Source organism: Pseudopipra pipra, chromosome 7 (assembly GCF_036250125.1).
Source record: "Pseudopipra pipra isolate bDixPip1 chromosome 7, bDixPip1.hap1, whole genome shotgun sequence".
Classification (NCBI taxonomy): Eukaryota; Metazoa; Chordata; class Aves; order Passeriformes; family Pipridae; genus Pseudopipra; species Pseudopipra pipra.
In genome coordinates, this window is record NC_087555.1 from 22,447,872 (window position 1) to 22,472,301 (window position 24,430).

The window sequence follows — 24,430 nt, forward strand, 5'->3', positions numbered from 1 at the left end:
AGCATCTGTAATTGGGTGGAGTCAATATCCAACAGGATATCCACTATCCAGGATAGCCTTATAGTTTATAACTAATTGTATAAGGGCACTTATTTCATTTATCTTTAAGAACTTTTATGTGTGTTTTATTATTTACTTCATTAGGATGCCAACTAAAAATTACTGAATATTGCTTAAATATTGTAAAATAATTCTGCTCTGCCATACGATTCCACAGTGCCCAGCTCACACAGAATTTAGACATGAATTAAGAGGTGAGCATAACAGGGTGTTCTTCCTACAAAAGGAGTGTATTTACTATGTTAAAATTGTGTTTGGAAGAATGTGAGGCACTGGGGCAAAAATATCTGTACTCCTAGCATTCCATTAAAAATATCTTAATTCCACTAAATTAAGAGAAACATTTACAAATACTTTCTATCCATCTCCATTTTTCCTTGAAATGTCACATCCACTCAAATAATTGTAAGGGGATTTCCAGAAGTACCTAAGTCAAGTCATCAGGCACCATCAGTTATAACGGGGTATGTGTTTTCAGAGCTTTAGAGATCCCACTAGATTTCTTTTTTCTTTCCATTTATTTAATGCATAAGATAGATGGCTAGGATAAGCTGTTTATAAAGACCCAGAATGTCAGGTTCTAAAAACCATTTCTAGATGCTACCTCTGTCATTTTCAAGGGATATGTAGAAAATGCTTGCTATTCGGAGCTTGCCTTTTTAGATGGTTTTTGCTATTGGGTTCTTAAAATAAATTTAGGTGTAAGGAATAATTTCTTCTTTGGAACACAGCAACCCCAAACAACCCTTCTACTTAGATTTTATTCTGAGAAATGTCTCTGCAAGACGTATTCATATTAATAATGTATATTTCAAATCTGTCTTTTCTAGGGCAATGAATTCATACCTCCACAAACTGAAGATATTTACAGCACAATACATTTTCTCTTCAAAAGTTTTGGGGAAATCCTGATTTTTACATATGGTTGTATGTACTTTCATCTGTCTCAAAATTAATTATAATTAACAGGATCCGTTTTAAATATTTAATAATATAATTTGGATTTAATGTAATCCTGTAAACATTAAAAAGAATACTTTATAACAAGGGTCATTGTTTCTTTAATCCTTAAAATACTTAAACTCAAGGAGTGTTTTAATGCGTTGAAGGTAAACCACAAGCTCCTTATGCTACAATAATAATGCATAGATTTGAACTAAATTTATATTCTGTTACCCAGCTATGTGCAATTTGATTCAGAATGGCCTTTTTTAAAAAACAATCTTTATACAATTTAACAGTACATGTATACTGTTGTATAATGGCAACATTGCAGAGCAGATCAATTCAGTGCATTGCATTTCTTTAATAAGCTTTCAGATTGTAAATAATCTTTGTGTATTACTGTCTTTTCTCAGAGGTTCTGTTTTTAAAAATTATTTGCTCCTAAATTCTAATGCTGAAAATATTTATGCATGTGTTCGTGTTTAGCTTTCCAAGCAACACATCTGGAATAAATCAACATTTGAGTTCAGAGCGTGTTTTTGCAAGAACAGTCATAGCCTTTCTACGACAAAACACTATTGATGCTAGTGTAAGGTTAGCTGAAAAAGCTCAGGAAGACCAGATAAATCCTACAGCTCAAGTATCTAAATTAATTCTGATTTTTAAAATAGTAACATAAATTAAACATAACATAAACCACGGAGAGGAGTAAACCTCTTTCAGCATGGAAATTCTTTCGGGCCTCCATGTTAGACCAGGCATGTGGGACTCAAGTGGGTCCTTTAGGAGCTCCTTAGTGAACCAGTCAAGCTGGTTGCTACTGTATAAAAAATGACTCAGTGCCTTGAAGCCTCTTTTATGTATTACCAGCTAGAGCTGACCCAAATGCAATTTTCCATCCTCTCAAAAATGAACAGTGAGGTAGAGACAGAAAACCAGCAGTCCATGTAGAGTTAAAAAAATTGCCTTCTTCCTTATAGGAGAAAAAGTGATTATGGTGAATTGTGTAGGAGTAGAGAGTACATGACTCATGATTCATTATTGTAGTGCAGCAGGGAGGCAAAGCTGAAGAGAAAGCAGAAAGGACAAAAGCAATCCTTCCTAAATCAACAGTTTACATTGCTGTTTGCAGTTATGGTTTGCCCAATAGACATTTTTCACCTTTTTGCCACGCTAAAATTTGGAGGAACTGACAAGAAAACTTTCACAATTTTGTTCTAGGGTAGATTACAACAGAAATTATATAGAAAAAAAATAAAACAATATCCCTGGCCCAAGACAGCATTAAGAACATATTGAACATGGAGGATAAGAGCATTTCACTGAAGTCATTTAAGTTAGGGATCTTTTAAAGAGCCACAATCAATCACTTCTCTCCCAGCAAATACTGCCTCTTAACAAGAAGACTTTTCCAGGTTGTGGCTGGGCTAAAAAGTCTTTATAACAGCACTTATGTTCACTACCAATTTTCCTACATTTCCCCAGAGGAGTACAGAGGTGGTGTGCGAATGGTCCTATAAGGTCTCAGACCTTGCCAGACAAAAGAAAAAAAGTCAGCAGACACAGAATGTAAAAGAACCTGCTCAGACACATAAGCTCTTTCCACTGGTGGAAAGTGAAGCTGTGGTTATTGAAGGGAAAAATTTGACCTACATTTCTAAATTAGCAACAAGCAAAAAAAAAAAAAAAAAAAAGCAAACTCGGTACTAGTACAACTATATGTTAAAAATGGAATGTTTCTGTCCTCTGATGCTGCAATTTTGCAGCTTTTACCAATAATGGCAAATTGGTTTATGTCAGTTTCATCTCTCAGGACTTCACAAGGTGAAATATTTGGAAATATTAGTCCCTAAAAATATGGAAAACACTTCCTGTCTGTGAAGCTCAGAGCAAAGTCAAACTTCACAAGCACAGCTTATGATCAACAAAAGACTGTGGTGTTCAACCAACACCGTGATACCTGTTTGCTTTCATTACTTCATTACTCTTCAACTGAACTTTCAAATAGATTTTGTGAACATAACCTTCAAGGTGAACCACCTTCCCACAAACAGAGAACCTCCTGGGAAGGGACAAGAGACCCACACAAAGGGACCAAGGTGACTGCCAAGACAAGAGTGCAAGAACAGCTCAGGAGAAAAGTGAGATGTCAAGGAATACTGAACTACATAGGAAAAAAGGAAACAAAACTAGATGAGAGGCACTAAAGAAAGATGTGTCCTAGAAATCACAAATTGCACAAACTCGAGTACTTAATACCTGGTAGGCAACAAAATGAAAGAATTCTGTACTTGTAAAGCCAACAGTACAAACACAGACCAAGCTGAAACTCTGCAACTCTACTTCCACAGCTTATATTATACCACTCCAAGCCTAATGCTGCAAGGAGCATGAGCTAGGTCAGAGTGAACATCAGGATGAAGAGGGCACCCAAGGGAAGCAGAGGCAAGGAATCTTGGAGCAGAGGATCTTTACTGACACAGCTACGAATTATTTGCAAAAGGCTGTAATATCCTGGGAGCCAAAGGGAAGGGAGATCTTGGTCGATGTCCCTGTCACCAAGCAGAACTCATATCTGACTCACTTCTGCATGGGGGCATGGGTGAATCAAGGCTAGCAGGTTAGTAAAATTTATGTTCTTTCACTTCTATGAGCTGCTAGGTCCTACTAATTTTCAGGTAAATAATGTCAGTGGCAGACAGGTCTACTATGATGTTATTTCTACAAAAAATGTCCAGTCTCTGAGAATAAAAGCCTACTTAGATATCTGCAGCCACTCTGATTTTTACTAAGTAATATATGGAGATTAGAGTTCAATAACAATGAGTTTTTTACATATTAATCCTAACTGTATTTAATCAAAATTTCATGAAAATAATTTTCAAATTATTGTCACAAGCCAGAACAAATCTAAAAAGTAATAATTACTACTATAACAGCTTTGGAAATTAAACATTATTAATTAAACATTATTTAATTATTATTAAATAATAATTTAATTATCAATTTAATTGATAATATTTAATTATTCTTTATAAGTAATTATTAAATATTTCACCTTTTTTTGATCAGCAGGACATCTACTATCAGAATTGATCTTCATACATGTTGTTAAATACAAAACATCTCTACTACGTTTCAAAATAATTTTTGGTTTATTAATTTTAAAGCCTCAGCTTCTGGACCATATTCTGTGTTGCACTAATGATGTTTATATTCTAATTTAGCTTGCAGGTTTTTTTGACTTTCAGTAAGCAATCCATGTAATCAGAATTTTGTCAGAAGTGTCAGAATGCATATTCAGATGTACAGTGATTCATCTGCTGGATACAGTGATTTAGGTGTCCTGAGAGACATGAAAGACAGCAAACTTGATTTCCCATGAGACAAATTTTTCTCACACCACTTAGGCAGATTAAATGTATGAAACACAACAAGCTTAAGCAAAATCTTGACCGAATCAATTACTATTTTGCAATTTTCTCCAACAGAGACAGAATTCACTCCTGAGTCATGCTTGACCTCCATCTAACAATCCCATCTCTAGCCATCTCACTGTTGAAGCTGCTTCTCAAATCAGGCCACAGTAATACCCACAGCAGCTCTGAAATCCTGCCACAAAAATCCATGATCTGCAGTTGACCACCTCCATCAAGGACAGCCCTAGAACAGTCATTTTCCTACTCAGCTAATATGGTGGGCATAAGGAAAAGACCTCAGAATGCATTTAGTGTCAACCCCTTTGCATATCTATATAGTCCAAAAGTCTCAGCACATGACCTGACAGAATCTGAGCTCTCCAGACACATATAGAGCAATCCAAATATTATTTACCTATGAGATAAAAAGTACATATATTCATTTTGACAGAAAACTGCTTTTACTGAATATACATTGAAGCAATGGCACACAGCCAGAGACAACAACACAGAGTAAGCTGATGTGCACACCTGTTCATGAAAACTTGCCTACCTGCTCACAGTACAGGTAAATGTACAACCTGTCCTTTTGCAATTAAGTACTTTAGTATTCAGAATCAGTGTCCAATTCTCATTTAGGAATTCCACTACTGATAAAAATAAGAGCATATTTATTTCAGTAGGAATTTTGTCTCTATACACATTGAAAGATAACATGCAAAATACGTGACTATAACCAGGGGAGATAAGCTTCTTGTTTTGCTATTAGAAATGCTTTCCTGTCCCTCCATTAACACAACAGTCAGACAAATGACCTATTCAATATTAGTGACTGATCCTGACCTTGCAACTCAGGAAAAATTAATTACGTGGAAAAATCATTCATGCTGAAAATTTGAATGCCAAAACTCTGCAAACAATTTACCTCTGAAGCGCTACAAAGCTTAAGTGAAAAGATACTATTTGCAGTACTTACTGCAAGGATCATCACTGGCGCAAAGGTGAGCACCACACCTCTTCTGTTCCCATAAGTTCTGCAGTTCCTGTCTTATCTCCCCAGATTTTTATATACTGCTCAGGGAAGGAAAACATTGATCTAAGGGAAACTGAGGCAAAATTCTGTTCTTGTGGCTGTTTTTGCAGACAGCATTAATCACCATGATATCTTCATGCTTTCAGTAAGAAATGTACTTGCAATATACTTGCAAAATGGTTGCCCAAAATATGCAAATCCAAATATTTGCTGGGCCAAGAAATTTCAGTAGTACACATTTAAATCAGTATTTCTAACATTTAAATGTTGATAGTGTAAAATTTAAAAAAAGCAAAATACTTACAATTTTAAGATTTAATAAGAAGAAATTGAATACTGATTTTCAGATTTAAACAACCTTTAGTTCTTCATATAAATTGCAATTTTTTTAATGTTGCTTACATGCTGCTATTGAAACTTAAACCCCAGCAAAACTAGTCTTTCCCAGAATATTCAGTAACTAGCTATTTACATTTTTAAAACATAAACTAAATTAAATGTCTGTCAAAAAGATAATTACATAATACATATTAATAGTCTAATTATATGATTTTTCTAAGCTATGCAATTGCCACCTGATAATTTAATATTTTATAGTTGTTATGTCATTAGGAAAAGGTAAGTTTTTCATCAGAACCCAACACGATGTACAGTGAATAAGGCAGATATTTGTAAGTCACTGTTTCCAGATGGAAAAAGGCCTAGATGTACTGGAAAACAAATGGACACGCTATTAACAGCAACTGGATATTAAAATTTGCAATCTCTTCAAAACTTTTTATGTCAATTGGTATTTTTGAATGTAGTGATTATATATTTAAAGACCTACCAATCTGAACTTAAAGCGGACCTGAAATTTATCTGAGAAAGCTAACTGCATTATGAAGGATTGATTCCACACTGAAAAATTGTTTTCCTGGAACACGTGAAGCAGTGCTGATTTTATTTTTAATAAAAGCAGATTCACTGGCTAACTATAGAATTTTTCAATGTTCTAAACAATTTAAATTGATGGAAAAATTGTTGGGGTGTCACTGCCATGTTCCAAGGTCCATGGATAACATCCTAGAAGCAGATTTTTTAAATAATATTTTCACTGATATTTCACAGGAGGATGATGAGGAAAAACAGTAATTAAATACAGTTCTTAAATTAAGTTCCATGTAGTCACACGTGGAACATCATTATAATTCTGACTGCCTTAATGCTTGAGTCTACTCATGTGACTGAGCTTAAACACGTCACTCCCCAGAAAGCTGTCTATTTCTAAAATGCCACCTTACCATCATCAATAAAATGACTTAGCAAAAGGACGTTTTTGTGGGTAGACTCAAGGCACAAAAAGCTCTGTGCATCAGTTTCATGGAGAAAGGAAGACAGGGAGCCTGCATTCTCTTATTGGGTGTTTCTCCAAGGACACCAGATACAATGCTCTCACTTTGTTCAAGGATGTGATTAAGGGACTGAAGACCAGAAAAGATTAAATGTGAGATTCAAAAACAGAGCTTGTCTGCCTAAATCCAAAACTGTCATTGCCAGCCTGACCCACTGGTAGACACTTAACCTTTGGAGACACCAAAATTCCAAACGTCACCCTGGAAACATCTTACCCGAGATCTATCCTTGCACATGCTCAGACTTTCCCCAGACTGAGCAGAGAGCTACCTACCTCATACATGTCATACACTGCATGACATTTTCCACCCTTCTGTGAGAGATTACCTCATACGGACACAGCCAGGAACCTTTCAAAATGTAGCTACATTTGCTTTTTGAGGCACTGCTTAAGGAAGCAGTAACAGAGAGTTGCTGTGTAACACGGCATTTCCATGAAATCATCAATATGGCCATCATGCAGCAGAGAACACAAAATTCATAGAGATGGAGAGAAAAGGAAAAAAAAAAACATCATGATGATGATGATGATGATGATGATGATGATGATGATGATGATGATGATGATGATGATAATGATGAAGTAATCAAGGGTAGGCATTTAGAAAGCTCAGGTTTATGCACAGATGGAGACACCTCTCTTTAGACCTGAAGAAGGTAACTTTTCAGATGCAGCATGTTCAAATACACCCCAGATTTTAGCATTTGTTTTTGGCTAGTTCATGTGACAAAGACACAAAGTTCTGTGTGACAAAGACAAGAGCCTCCATGTCCCACTACAAGAAGCTAACAAAATCAGCAAGTTGTGATCTCAGGAAAGGGATATCACATGCACAACAGAAACTCAGTCTCATCCAATAACTATGACTAGGAAAGGTGTCACACAACTCAATACAAGAATGTAAGTACAGTAGTAACGAGAGTAAGTTTGGGATCCACTAAACAAACTGAAATGCAACTAAATCATTAGGCCAATATCGTAAGACAGTTCTCACAGCTTCTCACTTTCTTCTATATAGTCAAGTTAGGTGGTTTCTGCAGTTTATATTATCAAGTATTTGTCTACTCTCTGACACTCCAGAATGATTTTTTTCAGCTGAAGATGTGGCTAGCTGACTACATAAAGACTGTAATGCAAATGTAAAAGCCATTTTAAGTACTAAATCAGCAGTCCTGCTTGCATCTACATACTTGGAAACTTAAAGGTAAAATGACTTATCTAAAGTCACACACGCATATTTACAGGACTTGATTACAGATCACTGAAAACTAGCAAACACCTTCCATCATAATCTGTGTCTGAACACCACTTTGAGAAGAAAGTAACATTTCTCTTTTTAAAATAAACTACAAGACTGATTAAGAGATTACTTTCATCTCTTTGCATTCCTGCTCAAATCAATAAACGTACACATTAAAATTACATTTCAGTACTTTTGGAAGAAAGACGTAGTGTAAAGCACAGAAAAATCATCTCTCACCTTCTAGATCTTCCTTTTCAAAATGTGTTTTTAAAATGGAGCGAGTTCCACCCCTATCCACAACAGCTTCTTCATCATTTCTCTGCAAAACAGAAAAAAGGACAGGTAAGCTGCTTCTCATTCGGAAACTATTGGCAAGATTGTACAGTACTATAAAACAAAGATGCTTTTAATATTTAATTGCTGACTCTTCCAACTAAGGAACTAAAAAGTTTTGAAGAATTTTGTTTTTGTTATTAAAATCTATTTCTTATGCATCAGTTTTACTGAGTTATGATTACAGCTAACTTTGATGTGAAGAACTACTGTTAAAACCTGCAAGATGATGAGTAAGCACTGGTTACTGAGAACTAAAAAAGCCATGAGTCAATAGGACAATGAAAGAGATGAGAGAAGACATGTCTGACCTGGGCAGCTTTATTCTTGTACTCCTGAAGAAAGGGGTTGCACATATATTTTTGTCTTTAGACCAGGATTCTGAGCTACGTCCAGAATTCCCAAATTATAGCACTAACACTCCTTTTACTTTGGCAAAGCTAGAGAATAATACTTTGGTAAGAAATAAAATTAACACCATGAAAACAACTGGCTTCACTTACTGGTGAATTGCAAAGCTCTTGCTTTTCTTTACAAACACTAAGCTGAATTTACTATAAAGGTAGGTAGCACGCACTAATAGCAGAAAACAGAAAAGCTCTTCTTCCTGAGGAACACCTATTTCATGATTAATTTTATCCCACAGCACTTATGTGATTCATTAGTGTATTATGCTCAGGCTAGAAAAGCTACAAAAATTGGTGATTTTGCACTTCTGACATGAAAAAAAAAAAGCAACACATTTCCCTAAATAGAGAAATTTTGGGGGGGAGTTCAGCAACAAGACACTGGATGCTGTGCTAAAGTATTTGCTTCACTATGAGTTTGACATCACCACTTGTGAAAAAATCTAGCTGCTAAATACAGCCTGTGTTTCACAACATGATTTAGAGTGGTTTCCATTAAATTATTATTAAGAAAAAAAGGATGAATTATACAAAAGTATCAATTATTATATCATGAATATATATTTATTTGTCATTAGTGGAAGGTTTTTAGTAAGTGATATTAGAACTAGTATGGCTTAATTTCAATATATAAAATTGGTATCTTAATGGAAGCGTGAAGCAAGGGGATTTGAATACCAGTGCTTGTGATAAATATATATCTATATATAGAATGCAATAAGAAGAAATTAAATTCTCTGAGCACCTCTCCTTAAAGAGCAGATGCCCCAGGCAAAACGATTCACATCTACAGCTGCATATGGCACATTCTGGATATGAGTTTTTGTTTCAAGCTCCTCTCTTTTTTAAAAACAGCTGTCATGCTGTAGCTATCTTACACAGAAAAATCCTATGAATGTGTCAGCACCAAGCATCTGGGCTGTTAAAGAAAGAAAGGAAGACCAAGATTACCATGTCTTTATTGGAGCTTTCCACAAACCATAGTATGTAACTAAAACGTGACAATAAGAGAAGGCCTTCTATTGAAAAAGTCTTGTCTTTTAATATTTTATAATTAGTTAATAACCTATTAAGATGTACCTCAGCAGTGCAACTTTGCAATAAGCATTTGATCATCTTAGTAAAATGAAATTTAAAGCAGTTAGACATAACTGGGCATGCTTGTCATGCTGGCACAATGCCATGCACCTGGGTAAACGATTAGGCAGGATGTCAAAGGCCAAGTATTACAGCCATATCAGAAGTAGTGTTATTCTAGCAGAAGACATCGGCATCAGTATTTTACTTGATGCTTAAAAGGACATTTGGAAGCAATATTAGGGGAAATTTACAATGGGGGAAATACTAAATTGCTGGACAGCTTAAAGCCTTTACAGATTATCTAAGAAAACTAAATACAAATTAATTCATTAATATTTATCAAAATATGCTCATACACTTTGACTTCTCCTTTCCCATGTGTTCAATTTTCGGCTTCTGGCAATCTTTCTCTTCCCTGCCTCCTTTTCCTGTAATGTCACAGCAAGTCTCAGCCTTGTCTCATTCTCAGAAGTGGGTTTATTCCATTAATATTACAAGGAAAAACAGCTTAATTGGGAGTATCGTGTTGTTGCCAATTCACTTGTCAAACTCTGAGCAAAGTCCAATTAAACAGGCCTTGCACTGAACACACTGGCTTCCCAGGGAGCAGTATCAAAGCCACCTTGCATCTACCAGTACAAGAGTTACACTGCATTTATTCTAGAGGTAATTTCTGTGATTCCTGTACTGCGCCCTTGGAGGAGGGGAGAGGTGAGGGAAAGGTACTTGTAGTTTAGTGCAATTAGGTCTTAACCTCATTGGAAGATAAGCACTATTGAAATACCAGTAAAAACAGCGGCAGATCCGCTCTACTTTCTCCTGATGATTAGAGACTGGAAACTTAATTTCAGTTGGTAATGCTTTGCTTCTTATTAGAATGTCTGGAAAACTACAAACTTGTTATTTTTAAATGCTGCAACAAATGAGAGTTTGACACTGAAAGTACAGGCAAGACTAACGGTAAAAGTCATGGAAGATAGAATTCATGCCAACCAGACTCCATACTAACATCCTCAAAACCATGAATCCAGTGCAGTTTTGCCCATCAGTTTCAGCAGGATCAGAATAAGGCATGAAAACTAAATGCTTCTCACTGCCATGTCACGTTTATGTCAGAATTCTACCACTTCTTCCTTTCACCCCATTTGAAGCTGATGAAGGTAAGAAGTTTTTACACAGGACACAAATCTGCAAGGACTAGAGTATTCAAATCATACTGTCATATTGCAGCAGTCTGCAAACAAATGTGTGGACACACTGACCAGGTACAAGTCCTTGGAACTGTCCATTATTGCAATGAGTTGCTTGCTGAGTCCCGTGAACACTGTGGTCTACTGCTTAAAGCATGGGAGAGGGATCCAGGAAGTTCCCGAGCGCTAATCCTGGATCTGCCACTGACTTGCTGTGTGGCCTTGGGAAAGTCACTTAATCTCTGTGCCTCAGCTTCCCCATCTGTAAAATAGGGATAATAATACTTACTCATCTACCTTCCTCACTGGGCTGCTCTGTGCCATAATTAATATTCACACAGCATTTCAGAACCGTAAAGCACTACAGAAGTGCCAAGTCATTCAATTTAAGAAAGTTTACCCATGTGAAGAAATAATGATGGGAAACAACAAATTCATAAAAAACATTTAGGCATAATTTTTTTTTACATGAAACAAATGTATATTAATACCTTCTAATCATTTTACGTTGCACATCTTTGACAAACTTTACATTGAGAATAAATATAGTGGGCTCATTTTCAGTTGGCCTAATTCAAGAGCAACACTACAGAAGCCACTGGAATTACATTTCAGCAAAGCTATAATCACAGTGCAATAAACTCGTCATAAACAATCTAACATTTAACTCCCCTTTTCATTATATTTGTTAATATTTTATGGTTCTATACAGTAATCATACAATATTTATATATAAAATTTAGGCACAAAATTATTTCCCTAAAGCAATAAAATACCAGCAAACACACAGTAGAAGAAATAATGTGTCTGGGATAAAAGGGCAAGAAAAAGCCAAGGGTTTTACATGGAAACCACAAGCTCCTTATAGACTAGGGCTCAGCAAGTCTACTCAGTGCATGATTTCACCTCTTACGTTTTCCAAATGAATGCCAAAATGACGTTCACCATGCAGCAGCATCAGCTGCACATATTTCACAGGAAAAATCTATTTTAATGAAAGACACTTATAAATACAGTTCTATTTTCGTCTCTTCATACTAAAAGTTTAAACACAGTGGTGAGTACAGAAAAGCAGACAGTAGAGTCATCTTCTGCATCCTTCACAGTGCAATTCCATGTTTAAATATTTCAGTACTTACACTGAAATATGTATTTGAAGTTGAACAAAATAAAAAGAAATAAACCACCTTCAAAAACATTTGACTTATACTTCTTACTAAGCTGTCCTAAAGGAAGAAGGTCACCAGGAGTCCTCGAGTATGAATTTTCAACCCTTAGATCAACAACCTGCTTATCAGAGCATAAAGTGAGGCTATAGCTATTGCCAAGAATTTTAAGTGTATTGGTTAGAATGAATAAAAAGGCCCGTGGCTTAGAAACCAAAAACAAATGCCTTAAGTGCCCTTTCCACCAACGTATTGATAAAGCTCACTACCCAAGACATTCCAAAGCTGTATAAATGACCTCGTGGAAAGCTTCTCAAAGTGACTCTCTTTAGCTGTGATACAGCCGTAACTACAACTCAACATGTTGCAAAGAGGTTGATCCTTAACCTGCCACCTCCCAGAACTGTGCACTGTTCTTCCACACCTCAGATCAATTTAATTAATGTACACTTTTAGAAAAGCTGAGAAGCATTATTTTATGACAGATGTTTTGCTGTGTTTTTAGTTACAGCTCTTATAAACTGTCTATGCTTTTATCACACTGGAGATGACTGAGTGGAAAGAAAAAGGAAATTAACTGTTTTCAAAGGTGGATCTGTACAAAGGCACGACACACATTTTTAAATATGTATGTGCTAACGTAGACACATACACTTGTAGAACTTCAGTACATTTCCAGATGATGTAATTAGGACGTATTCCTCATGTTCTGTATGACAAGAAGGTAGATTGAAGTCCAGGTGACAACACATAAATTTGAAGTTATCTATACAGTTTTTATACGTATTACTAAAACAGGAAAACCAATACCTTATCTTAAAAGACGCTGTTCCACAAATTATAAAAGCCACCTGAATACTGGACAAACATTTACTGAAGATCATCTGTGCTGATCATGGCAGTAAATGAAATAATAATATAACAATAAATATACATTAGGAAATGGGAAATTGTTAAGACAACAGGAAATTTTTAAATGGTTGCAATGAGTATGTCTCATTGTCTTTCCCTTGGTAGGTACTCTGCTCCACTAATATGATATTTTTGATATATATTTTGAATAGACAAGTCAAAATGTATAACACAGAAATTTTCATGTTACATGGAAAACTACAAATTATTTCTTTTCTTGATTTTTCTTTTTATCTAATTTCCCTCATACCTGGTTTCTTTTATTTACTGTCCTGTATATGTTCAGTGTTTTCAATAAACTGGATGATTGCTTTCCTTTGAAATACAATGCAAAAACCAGCTACAAAGAGTATTAATATTCCAGGCAATTTTTTCACAGTTTTTAAGCCTTTAAATAAAATCCTTTCGCTTTTTAATTACATTCGTAATATACCCACAGCATAAATCATAACAACATAACCAAAAGATTCTTTTTTTGGCATCTTCCTTTCTGTAAAATATGTAACAGAACAGAAGCCATTTTGATTTTTTATGCACTAGAAATTATGCATGACACACCTGCTGACTCATACAGCAAATAATCATGGCATTAATTACTTTTCCGTATAAGCCACTTATTGATGATTAGACAACCTACATAATTCTCAAATGCCATCTGGAACTCAGGAATGGCTGTCAGCATAAAATATTAAATACTGCCTTCCTATAAACAGTATAAAGCTGTAATATTGTGCTGATCTTGGTTGGGGTAGAGTTAACTTTCTTTACAGTGTCTGGTATGGGGCTGTGTTTTGGATTTGGGCTGAACACAGGAGTGATAATACAGAGATGTTTTTGTTATTGCTGAGTAGAGCTTACACAGAGCCAAGGCCTTTTCTGCCTTTTGTACTGCTACGCTGGCCTGGAAATCAGGGGTGCATGGGAGGTGACCCCAACTATCCACGGGGATATTGCAGACCATATGACATCATGCTCAGTATACAAAGCTGGGGGGAAGAAGGAGGAATGAGGGGGACCTTTGGAGGGACAGCATTTGTCTTCCCCAGTAACTGCTACCCATAATGGGGCCCCGCTCTCCTAGAGATGGCTGAACACCTGCCCATGGGAAGAAGTGAATTAATTCCTTGTTTTACTTTGCTTGTATGTGCAGCTTTTGCTTTCCCTATTAAACTGTCTTTATCTCAACCCAAGAATTTTAAAGCCTTTACCATTCTGATTCTCTCCCCAGTGCCACTGGTGGGGGCATGAGCAAGTGGTTGCATGGGGCTGGGTTGCTGGCTCCGGTTAAATCACGACAAATATATAATTTAGTTATTTTATATTGCCAATAATTACATATACTTAAAAGATGGAACTCTAATATATTCATTTCAGTTTATATGTATTATCATAAAGTTAGTGGTAAAAACCTCGGGTATTCACCTTTCAAATGGACTATAATGAATTTCTAAACATTTATCCAGACACCACACACAACTGCCTTTTCAATCTGAAGATATTTCAGCATTACTGCTTTGTGTTGTATTCATTTTACAAACCCATTACAGAGTATTTGTATTCTTAAGGTCATTTTGGTCAAGTTCAGCTTCACAATGCATTAAGACGACATTACTAAAGATATAGAAAACTGAGTTATTCAAACTCAGGAGCTGCCAAGTGCATATTGGAATATCTTGCAAAGACAATTAACCTAAATGGCTAAAAAGCTGTTGTATGTAGATGGATGCCTCCCTGTTGTAGGAGGCAAATCACTGGTGACTGCCATGTTCAGTCTTGTCCTTTAAACTGTCCTTGAGCAGATATGCTCACAAGAAACTGATTTAATGCAAAATGTGTATACCCACAATTTAGATGCTACAATTCTTTTCTCTTTTTGAAGACAAGCACAGGGGTAAAAAAAAAAAAAACAAAAACAAAAACAACCTTTTTTAATGTTATTCTGCTTAATTGCTTATATTACATATAACAACATTTAGCAATCTTCTGAGGTGCAAAATACAGTGAATTTTATCTTTCTGATGAAATATAATTGCTTTTCCATTCCACTAGCTACATTATCATCCTTTTCCCCTCTATCCACCTATCAAGGAAGACCCATCAAAACATATTTATAATGCAATAAGGTCTGTTCTGTAAGGTCTGAAGAATTATTTTTAAAAGTGTCCCTTTAATGATACTGTTTTTGCAGTAATCACTACTAGTTAACATAAAGCACATATTCCTTTTGGTCAGCTCTACATAGTTCAGGCTATGCAACAAAGTAAAAAGCAATTACTTTTCATTTCAGATTTGCATCTTCCCCAGGGCTCCATGTCATATGCATAAAAGCATCCTTCTGTGTCTTCTTTCTTTCTCTTTTCTCTTTTTATAGCAGAAGCCAAGATAATGTTTAGCATGACTCAATAACGAAATACCAAGTTCTGCAATGCTGCTAAAAAATGCATTAATCAGCACTGGCTCCAAAGAACTGCTTTGCTACTGACCAGAGACTGAACACATCTTTAATGTAATAATACAATTTTTTTAACATATAAACATAGATAATCATTGCAGACATTAACTCTAAGCACATACTACTGCTATAGATTCAGTGAGACAAAACAAAAGGAGAATATACACATGAATAAAACAAAGCAGTTTTACAGAGAATTAAATGCTCACTAATACTTGTAAATTCCTATGTTTATCTGCATTGAAGCATCCTGTGCTGGTCATATATCATTATGCACAATACAGCAGCTATGAACTGATGCATATATGAATGCATAATCACCAAAATATTTCCTTAATATTTGATAAAGAATCTTCTATCTTAGAAATGCCACTTTAGGTAGAAACAATACATTCCTTACATTTGCAAAGCAAACATGATAAGCTCTTTAGTCTCCATACACCTATCCAAATGAAGACAACATTTCTATTTAAATAAGATAAAACAGAATATTAAGGCAAAATACTAACTTAACTTGTTGCAATGGCTAGGTGCCCCACTTTCTCTGTCTAACAGGGCCAGGGGGGATGCAGACAATGACACAGGACAGGACACAGACCAAACAACGAACCTTCCCACCTAAAAGGCTTGATAAACCTGTTAGAGCATTGGATGAAATAATTAGAACAATAATGAAATAATGAACTGTTATATTCTTTCTGGATTCTGGTACCTGTTTTAAGCACCTGCAATTAATTGCAGCTGAGTTTACCATGCTTTGTATGTCTTTGACTAAAATTATCAGGACTGTTAAATAACGCAATCACCTTACACTTCTGTGTTCCTTTGAACATTTTCAGGTTTTTTCAGCCTCATAACTTCTTCCTTTCCTTCTATCCTATCACATCTGCCAGATTTGCAAGCTAATCTTTATTCAGTTGCTAGTTGCAGCCAGACCTCTGAATAAATAAAAGACAGCATTACTTGCTGCTATGTAGATGTAGAAGTAGGGTCATATCTGCATGACTGAGATTTTATTGCCTTTACTTCTTTTTTTTTTTTACTACAACATAAAATACTTAGAAGTTATAGAGGTGAGAACAGCAGAGATGGTTATTTTCTCCTCTTTGGTTATTATTCAAAAGTCTTATGTCATCCTAGAGCAGTCCCATCAGCTGAAACCCTGTTTTCTCATTTCATAGCAATGGCTATGTCAACTACTAGAGAAAAGTCCAACAGCAAGAAGATGTATGTGAAGATTTTATCCAAAGCCCAAATGAGATTTACTTTTAGCTTGTCTGGGCTGTTTCTTGGCCCAGTGCCAGGTGAGGATAGATCCAGGATAACAGCATTATTTAGGTGTAGTTAGAAGTTAAATATTCAGAGTTTAGCCCACTATGCAATAGGATATTAGCTGCTGGGCAGCAAATGGAAAAAAGAGTATTAACTCCTAGTTTCTTAATCAGGAGTAAAATATGTTGGGTTTTAAGTTGGATACACTTCCCATTTCAAAGGATCTGCCTTCAGCCTCAGAAAAAAAATGATGTGTTTTCAGATTTCTTTACCTCAAAATAGGGTCAGGGAGAAGAATCATAGAAGGCAGCCTTCTTGAAGCAGCTACTCATGTGGAAATAGCAAGTGCAAAGAAGAGAAAGGGTCACAACCAACTCAGTAGAACCTGTTTTAACAACAACTACAACACCACAGAGAGGACTTTTTGTCTTCTTTTACAACCAGCCACAAAAATTATGTAGTACAGCAATTGCATCCTTTAGATGCAAATCTATGCAAACCATAGGTGTTGTTCAAAACAACACCTTTTTTTGACATTCCAAGCCAGCATGACCAATAATAAATTAAATCCCTCTCTCAGAAACACTGATATAATGTTCAGCAATTCTTCTGCTTCTCAGACAATTTTCAATTATATTTGACAAACACTTTCTACAAGCACAATACAAGGATTAATCAAGGCAGCAGGAATGATTCTCATGCTTCCAAATCAGTTTGCCAACACTAGAAATATTGTTGCTTTTCTAGAAATGAAAGGTAGCCTGACTGAACCAAATCTAACTGAAGTGTTAAAAAATAGTATTGCCCTTTAGTCATCCATTTTCAGGCAAAATTAACATCAAATACCATATAATTTTCTGTTACAAGCCCAAAGATTAAATTGGACTCCTTGTGGTCCTTCAGAGTTGCCTTCTATATGATCTATTATCTTCCAGAAGAGAAAACAAGATTGTGTTTGGTTTGTTTGGCTTTTTTAAAACTGGAACTTGTATATAACTTCCTTAAAGACAACTGACATGCCCTTTTTGACCAAAAAGTATAAATTCAAATGTAGTCTGAAGAGTTCCCAAACCATCTATATTTTCAGGGAGTAACTTCAGCAGGAAATCCAGAACTGATGACCCAGTATTTCTCCTCTCCAAAGATTTAGGTTGGTCTGTGTGATTTTGTTGTCATGGGTGAATTTTTTATCAACGTGACTGTAATTGATGTGACTGAAAAACACAGATTTGTATCACCCTGAAATGTTCTGCTGCATGCAAATGAACAGCTGCCGTAATGGAAAAGAAGAGACCTTTTGCACTGTCTATACAGTCAGAGCATCAGAAAAGAAAAACTCTTCATCTTGTAATTAGACAATGACATTCTGATTATCTTTGCTCTCACTCTTCATCTGTCTCAGGTCGTCAGTGAGCCATGGTGATCAGGGTGAGTAATGCCAGAGAAAACAGTTAGGAGCCACTCTGTTCACAAAGAACATAAAAAAATAATTAAATCCTCCAAGCCACTTATAATATAATCTACTATCTGAAAGTTCAGGTAGTCTAGTTAATTCACACAGGCATTAAGAAAAGCAGTAAAAAATGCAGAAGGGAGGGGAGGAGGGAGGAAGCAGAAGAGAAATAAGTGAGATAAAGAAATTGATAATATATTCTGAGAAATAACAGGGCAAATCAACAAATTTCAGATGCCAAGTTTGAAGTCACTTGTGCATCACTTCTGCCCAGGCAATGAAACACTGCACTGGAAGGAAAATTTTTGTATTGAAGACTCACTCAAAATACATTGGGAAAATGATCATGACAGTGGACTAGATAACCAGGGATTTGTATGGCTTAAAACTTTACACAGCACAAATGGAAGACACATATTCAGGAATCTGTGCTGCCAAAGAATCAAATACGAATTAAACAGCAGTTCAGCTGGTCTTCCTACCTCACAGAGATCTAAGAATTAGACTTGTACAAATTGCTCACCTGCTGTAATCTGAAAGCTTTACAATCATCACTTCCACGACCTGGTTGTTCTAGACTAGTTACGACACTCGAAAATAAAAACAAGCTAAAAATTAAAAACAACTGATAAGACTTTAACAGTGCGTTTAATATTGAAATATAGAACATAATTTTGGAAAGGAAAAGGGACAATGATTACTATAGAGTAGAAAAAAATGTGAACATGGCATTTCATGTTTCATCAGTGGTTCTATTCAAAAGTATTTAATTGTTAGAACAGACTGCTATTATTTTCATTGACAAGCTTCTCACAATGCCACTAAATTGATTGACCCACGTGCAAATGTAGAGAACAGTAAGGGAGGACATGATGTCCATCAGACACAGCTTTGAAGGCTATTAATCTAAATGTTCCCAGTGTTCAGTCTTTTAGGAAAATGGCAGAACTCACTAGATAACAAGTTTTACTGGCACATCACAGGTAATGCCATTTTTGAATTATGTATCATTACCTGTATCTCATTATACTGCTCTAAAGTGAAAACAATTACAAGCACAATGACAACAAATAATATCCAACAGATGCCCTTCATACCCTTCCTTGACAAGACAACACCATCTCCTTTTATTAAAGAATGGATTGCTTTAAAGAAGAAAATGCTTATATCTTAAACATGATTGCCACAAGCTACTTGGATTAGTCTTTCATTTATTACAAATTTGTACTAGGCTTATCATAGAATCATTAAGGTTGGAGAAGATCTCCCAAGTTCATCAAGTCCAACTGTTGACTTAATATCACCATGTCCACTAAACTATATCACGAAGTTTTTGAATACCCACTCATTTTTTGAACATCCACTCATTTATTGAACACTTCCAAGGATGGTGACTCCACCACTTCCCTGAGGAGTTTGTTTCAATGCTTAACCACTCTTTCAGGTTTAGTGCAACAGGCTCCTTCTCTTCTGGCAATATCTTGATGTAGGTACTAAACAAATAATAGTAATCTGCTGATCTGTATTTAATCCTACAAGCATCCCTCCTCATGTCTGCAAATTCTGCCTACCTTTTCTTTGACTAGCATTGCTATTAAACATGTATGTGTATGCACATGTGGAGAAAGAAAAATAGTGTTTTGACATACGTGATGTAAATATATGCACGAGCTATTCAAATAAATTATTGATTTATAACTATTTCATTAGTCACATAATTTAAAGGACACACAGTAAATAGCCTTGGGTTAAGAATACTTGGCAACCTAAGTATAATAAAATGAACACAACTAGTACTTCTTCCCAGTCACTAACAGGTTATACTTCATCTTATAGACTATGGAAAGAGTTTTGTGGAGGAGTTTCGAAGATCGCGCAGCGTAACACCAAGTGCACTAATAACTGGAAGATGAATAGCAATTGGAAAATCAAAACTGATACTGCCAATAGAACAAACAATAGAACAATTCAACCTTGTACTAGAATCTCTCTCTTGGAGGGAAAGGAAAAGGCAAGCTGTAAAGCTTCTAAAAGAAAGACTAGAAGTTTTTATTTGAGAAGATGAGTAAATAGACCTTAAATAGCAAGTGATGTAGGCAGAGTGATAAGTGAAGATGATATTAACACCAGTAATCAAGTGAAGCAAAGCTGTAAGTATTAACGTCAGCCAGACAGATGAGATCATAATAGCCATGGTGCTGAGGTGAGCAAGACTTCAATCTGATTTATGGCTACAGGAACAAACAGGAACTGTCAGGTCCCAGAGCAACATAGAGCAAGAATATATCAGGAAAGAAAAGAAAACTCAAGAATTTTTCTGACATGATTATATTCAGGAAACCACTGAAGACCAAGAAAATTTTCTGAGCTAGGTAGAGTTTAACTGGAGTGGGAGAAGACCACTAAAAATAAAGCAGTGGCACCTTCATAAAGGTCATGCTTATGGCTACATTATCTGAAGAAAGGTGTGGAGGAGGATGTAAAAAGCTGAGGATGAATTCCTGAGAGATCTAAACACATACCTATATACAGAAAGAGGAGGGGGAGAGGAGACCCACCAAGTAAGAAACCGAGTTTGAAAAGAGAAACAATCAACAAGGACAAAATAACAAATGCCTAAGAACAACAAAATTTAGCAAAGACTACAACATAGCATCAAAAAGAGATGACAGATGGAGTGGAGGAGAACAAAGGACTAGCCTGGAATTCCTCCAGGAAGAAGTCAAATGGAACATTAGTGAGATAAATTTCAGTGCAAATGACAGAAACCAGAAGTGAGCAGTTCTAGAAAGGCACTAGAAGACAAGAAATTATGACAAGTGTACAAAGCATACTAATGGGGAAAGGGGCAGGAGATGAAGGACATCAAGGGATAGGACATTAATCTGGTGAATACAAACTTCTGAAGTTGAGAGTTGGCTTGTGTTGTTGGGGTTTTTTTAATATGAAGAGATTCAGGCATATTTGTTGTATATGGGAAGGAATTCAAGGAGAGAAACAGAAATTTAAAAAAATAAAAAATTTTAAAATTAAAAAAAAGAAAATCAGATGGTGGATAGGGACAGGGAAAAGTTCACTGGAACAGGTTCAAAGACTACAAAACAAAAAGTCTGTTTCAGTAAACAAGGAGGAATCTTCAATTTTGACCTTAGTTGGTTAGTTTTAAGAAGTTCATATGGAGAGGAGGGGAATAGATAAGATGAATGGAGGCCTATATGACTAATAAAAATACATAACAGGCAAAACTGCAAGCAAAAATATAACAGATGACAGAAATCCCAGAGATTAAGAAATACAGAGAGTCAGCAGAATCAAAAGATTTTCACCAGAGATAGCAGTATCTCCAAGGCATTGCAAATGGTATTAGGAACTGAGAAAATGGATACTGGGAGTCAGCCAGGACCATGAATTGTCAGAAGGGTTTGGAACTGTATGAGAAGAACAAAAAATAGTGCTTAAAGGGAACTGATAAGCTGATAGAAGAAAGTAGAAAGGAATAAAGGAAGTAAGGGCAGAAAAAAAGTCCCCAAGATTAACAAAATAGAAGTTTTACAAAGTCCTATTCCTGGAGAGAGGGAACAAAAATGTTTAAAAAGTTCAAATACTTACCACAGAAAAGTAACTTGGATAACACAGTGCACAGAGAGACCAATTCAGTTGTGTAGCTGATCTGGCACATGATATACAGTTCAAATGAGAAACAGCACCACGGTAGCTAAGAGTTGGATGGTTATCCATATGGAAACTGAAAGGTGAGAAGTTATGAATGGAAGAAAGTTGCAAGTCAAAAGCAGACAGAGAGATGGGAATAGGTAGAGTTGTATGCATGCAGACCATAACAATATTAGAAAGACAGGCAGAAGGGAATTCTTTCGTAAATAAATAAATAAATAAATAAATAAATAAATAAATAAATAGGAACAGGAAGAACACAGAACACAACAGCACAGAAGCACCAAATTCTTTGACCCAAATTCAAAACAGATATTGTTGGAGGTAACAGTCTCCACAGAAAGGACCAGAGATGAGGCAGCATTAATAAACAAGGGAATAAAGCTCTGTGGGCTGGAGGGAACAGCAGAAGGTAAAAAGACAACCTCTAGGTACTTTGAAACCGGTAACCAGAAACATCAAGAAAATAAAAGGAAGACCAAGTAATGGAGAAGATGAGAAGTTTTGCACCTGAAGGAAAAAGAGAGGTGACAGGAATGACACAAATTGAACCAAAGGCAGATGTAATTTAAGGGATGAATTAAAGGACATTACACCAAAGTGTAATTCAGACATAGGTTGATATAAGAACATGAAAAGCATCAGAAAACAGAGAGATAAACAAGCACCAATAAAGCAATCAAAAATCACAAGAGATTCATATATCCTGAAACTTCTGTTACCTGAAGCTGTTAGACATATACTCTCTCTGACATATATTAACAAACTACATTGATAAGGATGATTTGGTCTGACATAGTTATACTAGGAAAGATTTAATCCCCCGAAGCTTATACTGCATGCCAAGTCCATATAAGCTGTACTGGTCAAGATATTTTATATTTCTACACTCTGTAACTATACTAAAATTTCATGCCAACATACACTAATAAATCTTTGTAAAGTAGAACTGGACTAATCTGAGTCCTATTCTCCCAGGAATTTTAATCATATTTATGGATCGTTTGCCAGAATAGCATACTGATTGCTTAATTCTTCTCAAGATACAGTACACAAGGGAGTAAATAACATCAGTGGTCAAGTGTTCTTATGCATCCTTGGATATAGAGAGGCCTGGGTTCTTGCAGAGGAGTGTTAGAGGTTTTTTTTAAGAAGCCTGTTTTGTTATTTTAAGATGGCTTCTTTTCCAAGCCCAACATCACACGCTAGTACGTGTGATATTTAACTTTACCAACAATTATTTTCAAGTAGATTTTTGAAGGTAAAGGACTGTAAACAGAATGAGGCCAGCTATTGTATTCTAAACCAGGTATATCCCTTAACTAATTTACTTTACAGGATCCCTGCTGCCCAGCTCTGTACAGAAGCAGCTGCCCTAAGTGTCCAAAGCCAGAGAGTTTGAATCTTATTTGCTGTGACTTGAATAAACAGCATAAGAGATTCATCAGTTCACCTGGAAAAGAAAGGTGCTATTCTTTACATTCCTCTATTAAATTAGAGATTTACAGGTGTGTACAGTGTGGCCAAGCAAAGACAGGAAAATTAAAAGGAAATTAAACTAGAAATTGATAATGACACTTTTATGAACATAAAAGGAGGCCCATGAGGGAAATAAAGTCTTAGCAATTACCAGTAAAATTTGTTTATAGCTGATGATACAGACGTTGCTTAAAACGTATATTTAATCCTTGTCTCTGCAATTGCAAATGATACTAAAAAGGAAACACTTTAACAGTTCTAATCTGCTGAAGTAGACAAGAAACGGACTCAGAGCATGTCTCACTTCTGTGCCAAGGTTGCTGTTACTGTAGATGTTCAGGACACAAGGCAGTGCTAGTAACTACTTTTGACAGCACAAATTACATCTTTCACTGACTTCCACAGCAAATATGCGTGTTTGCATTAGAACTTAGATTGCTGAGAAATTTCAGCACATCTTTATCCTACAAAATAGAAAACCACTCAGGAAAGAGGAGGAGGAGAGCAGAAGGCAGACTGGGCAATAACCAAGCCCAATGAGTCACTGCAAGACTCACTAGCAGCAATAAGAAATTCATTGATGACTACGTGCAGAAGGACTGGTGACAGTACACTGAGATCTAGCAGAGGATCAAGTCTGCCCAAGGCAACAAGGCAACTACATTCCCAGAGAAAGAGGTCTTCACTTCCTTCTGGAAGAAAAGAATGCCAGCACAGCTTTTCATTGTCATATGGTTCACATTTCATACGTTAGGTAAACTTTACTGGCAATATCCAGACACTGCCACTAAATCCTGTGCCCTGGTAATCTAAGACATGGTATTTTTGCCATGTATTAGCACAACTACCATAATGTGTATTCTAAAGACAAGATCGAGTCACAGTTATCAGTACTTACAGCTAGGCCTATACTTGTCA

At 36.0% G+C, this 24,430-nt stretch overlaps 1 protein-coding gene across 13 annotated transcripts in view; it reads right to left on the reverse strand.

Annotated features, from left to right (window-relative positions):
* SLC4A10 (solute carrier family 4 member 10) overlaps window positions 1–24,430 on the reverse strand; it is a 152,918-nt gene that overhangs the window by 88,043 nt on the left and 40,445 nt on the right. For 10 of the 13 annotated variants that reach the window (XR_010431981.1, XM_064661066.1, XM_064661065.1 and 7 more), the window contains exon 2: window positions 8,334–8,415. Coding sequence is in view for 12 of the 13 variants with exons in the window: in XM_064661066.1 (XP_064517136.1) it covers window positions 8,334–8,415 (82 nt within the window). In the remaining variant the exon portion in view is untranslated. Of the gene's footprint in view, window positions 1–8,333; window positions 8,416–11,178; window positions 11,369–24,430 lie in introns of those variants that run through there. The other 3 variants (XM_064661064.1, XM_064661063.1, XM_064661056.1) reach the window with 2 other exon arrangements.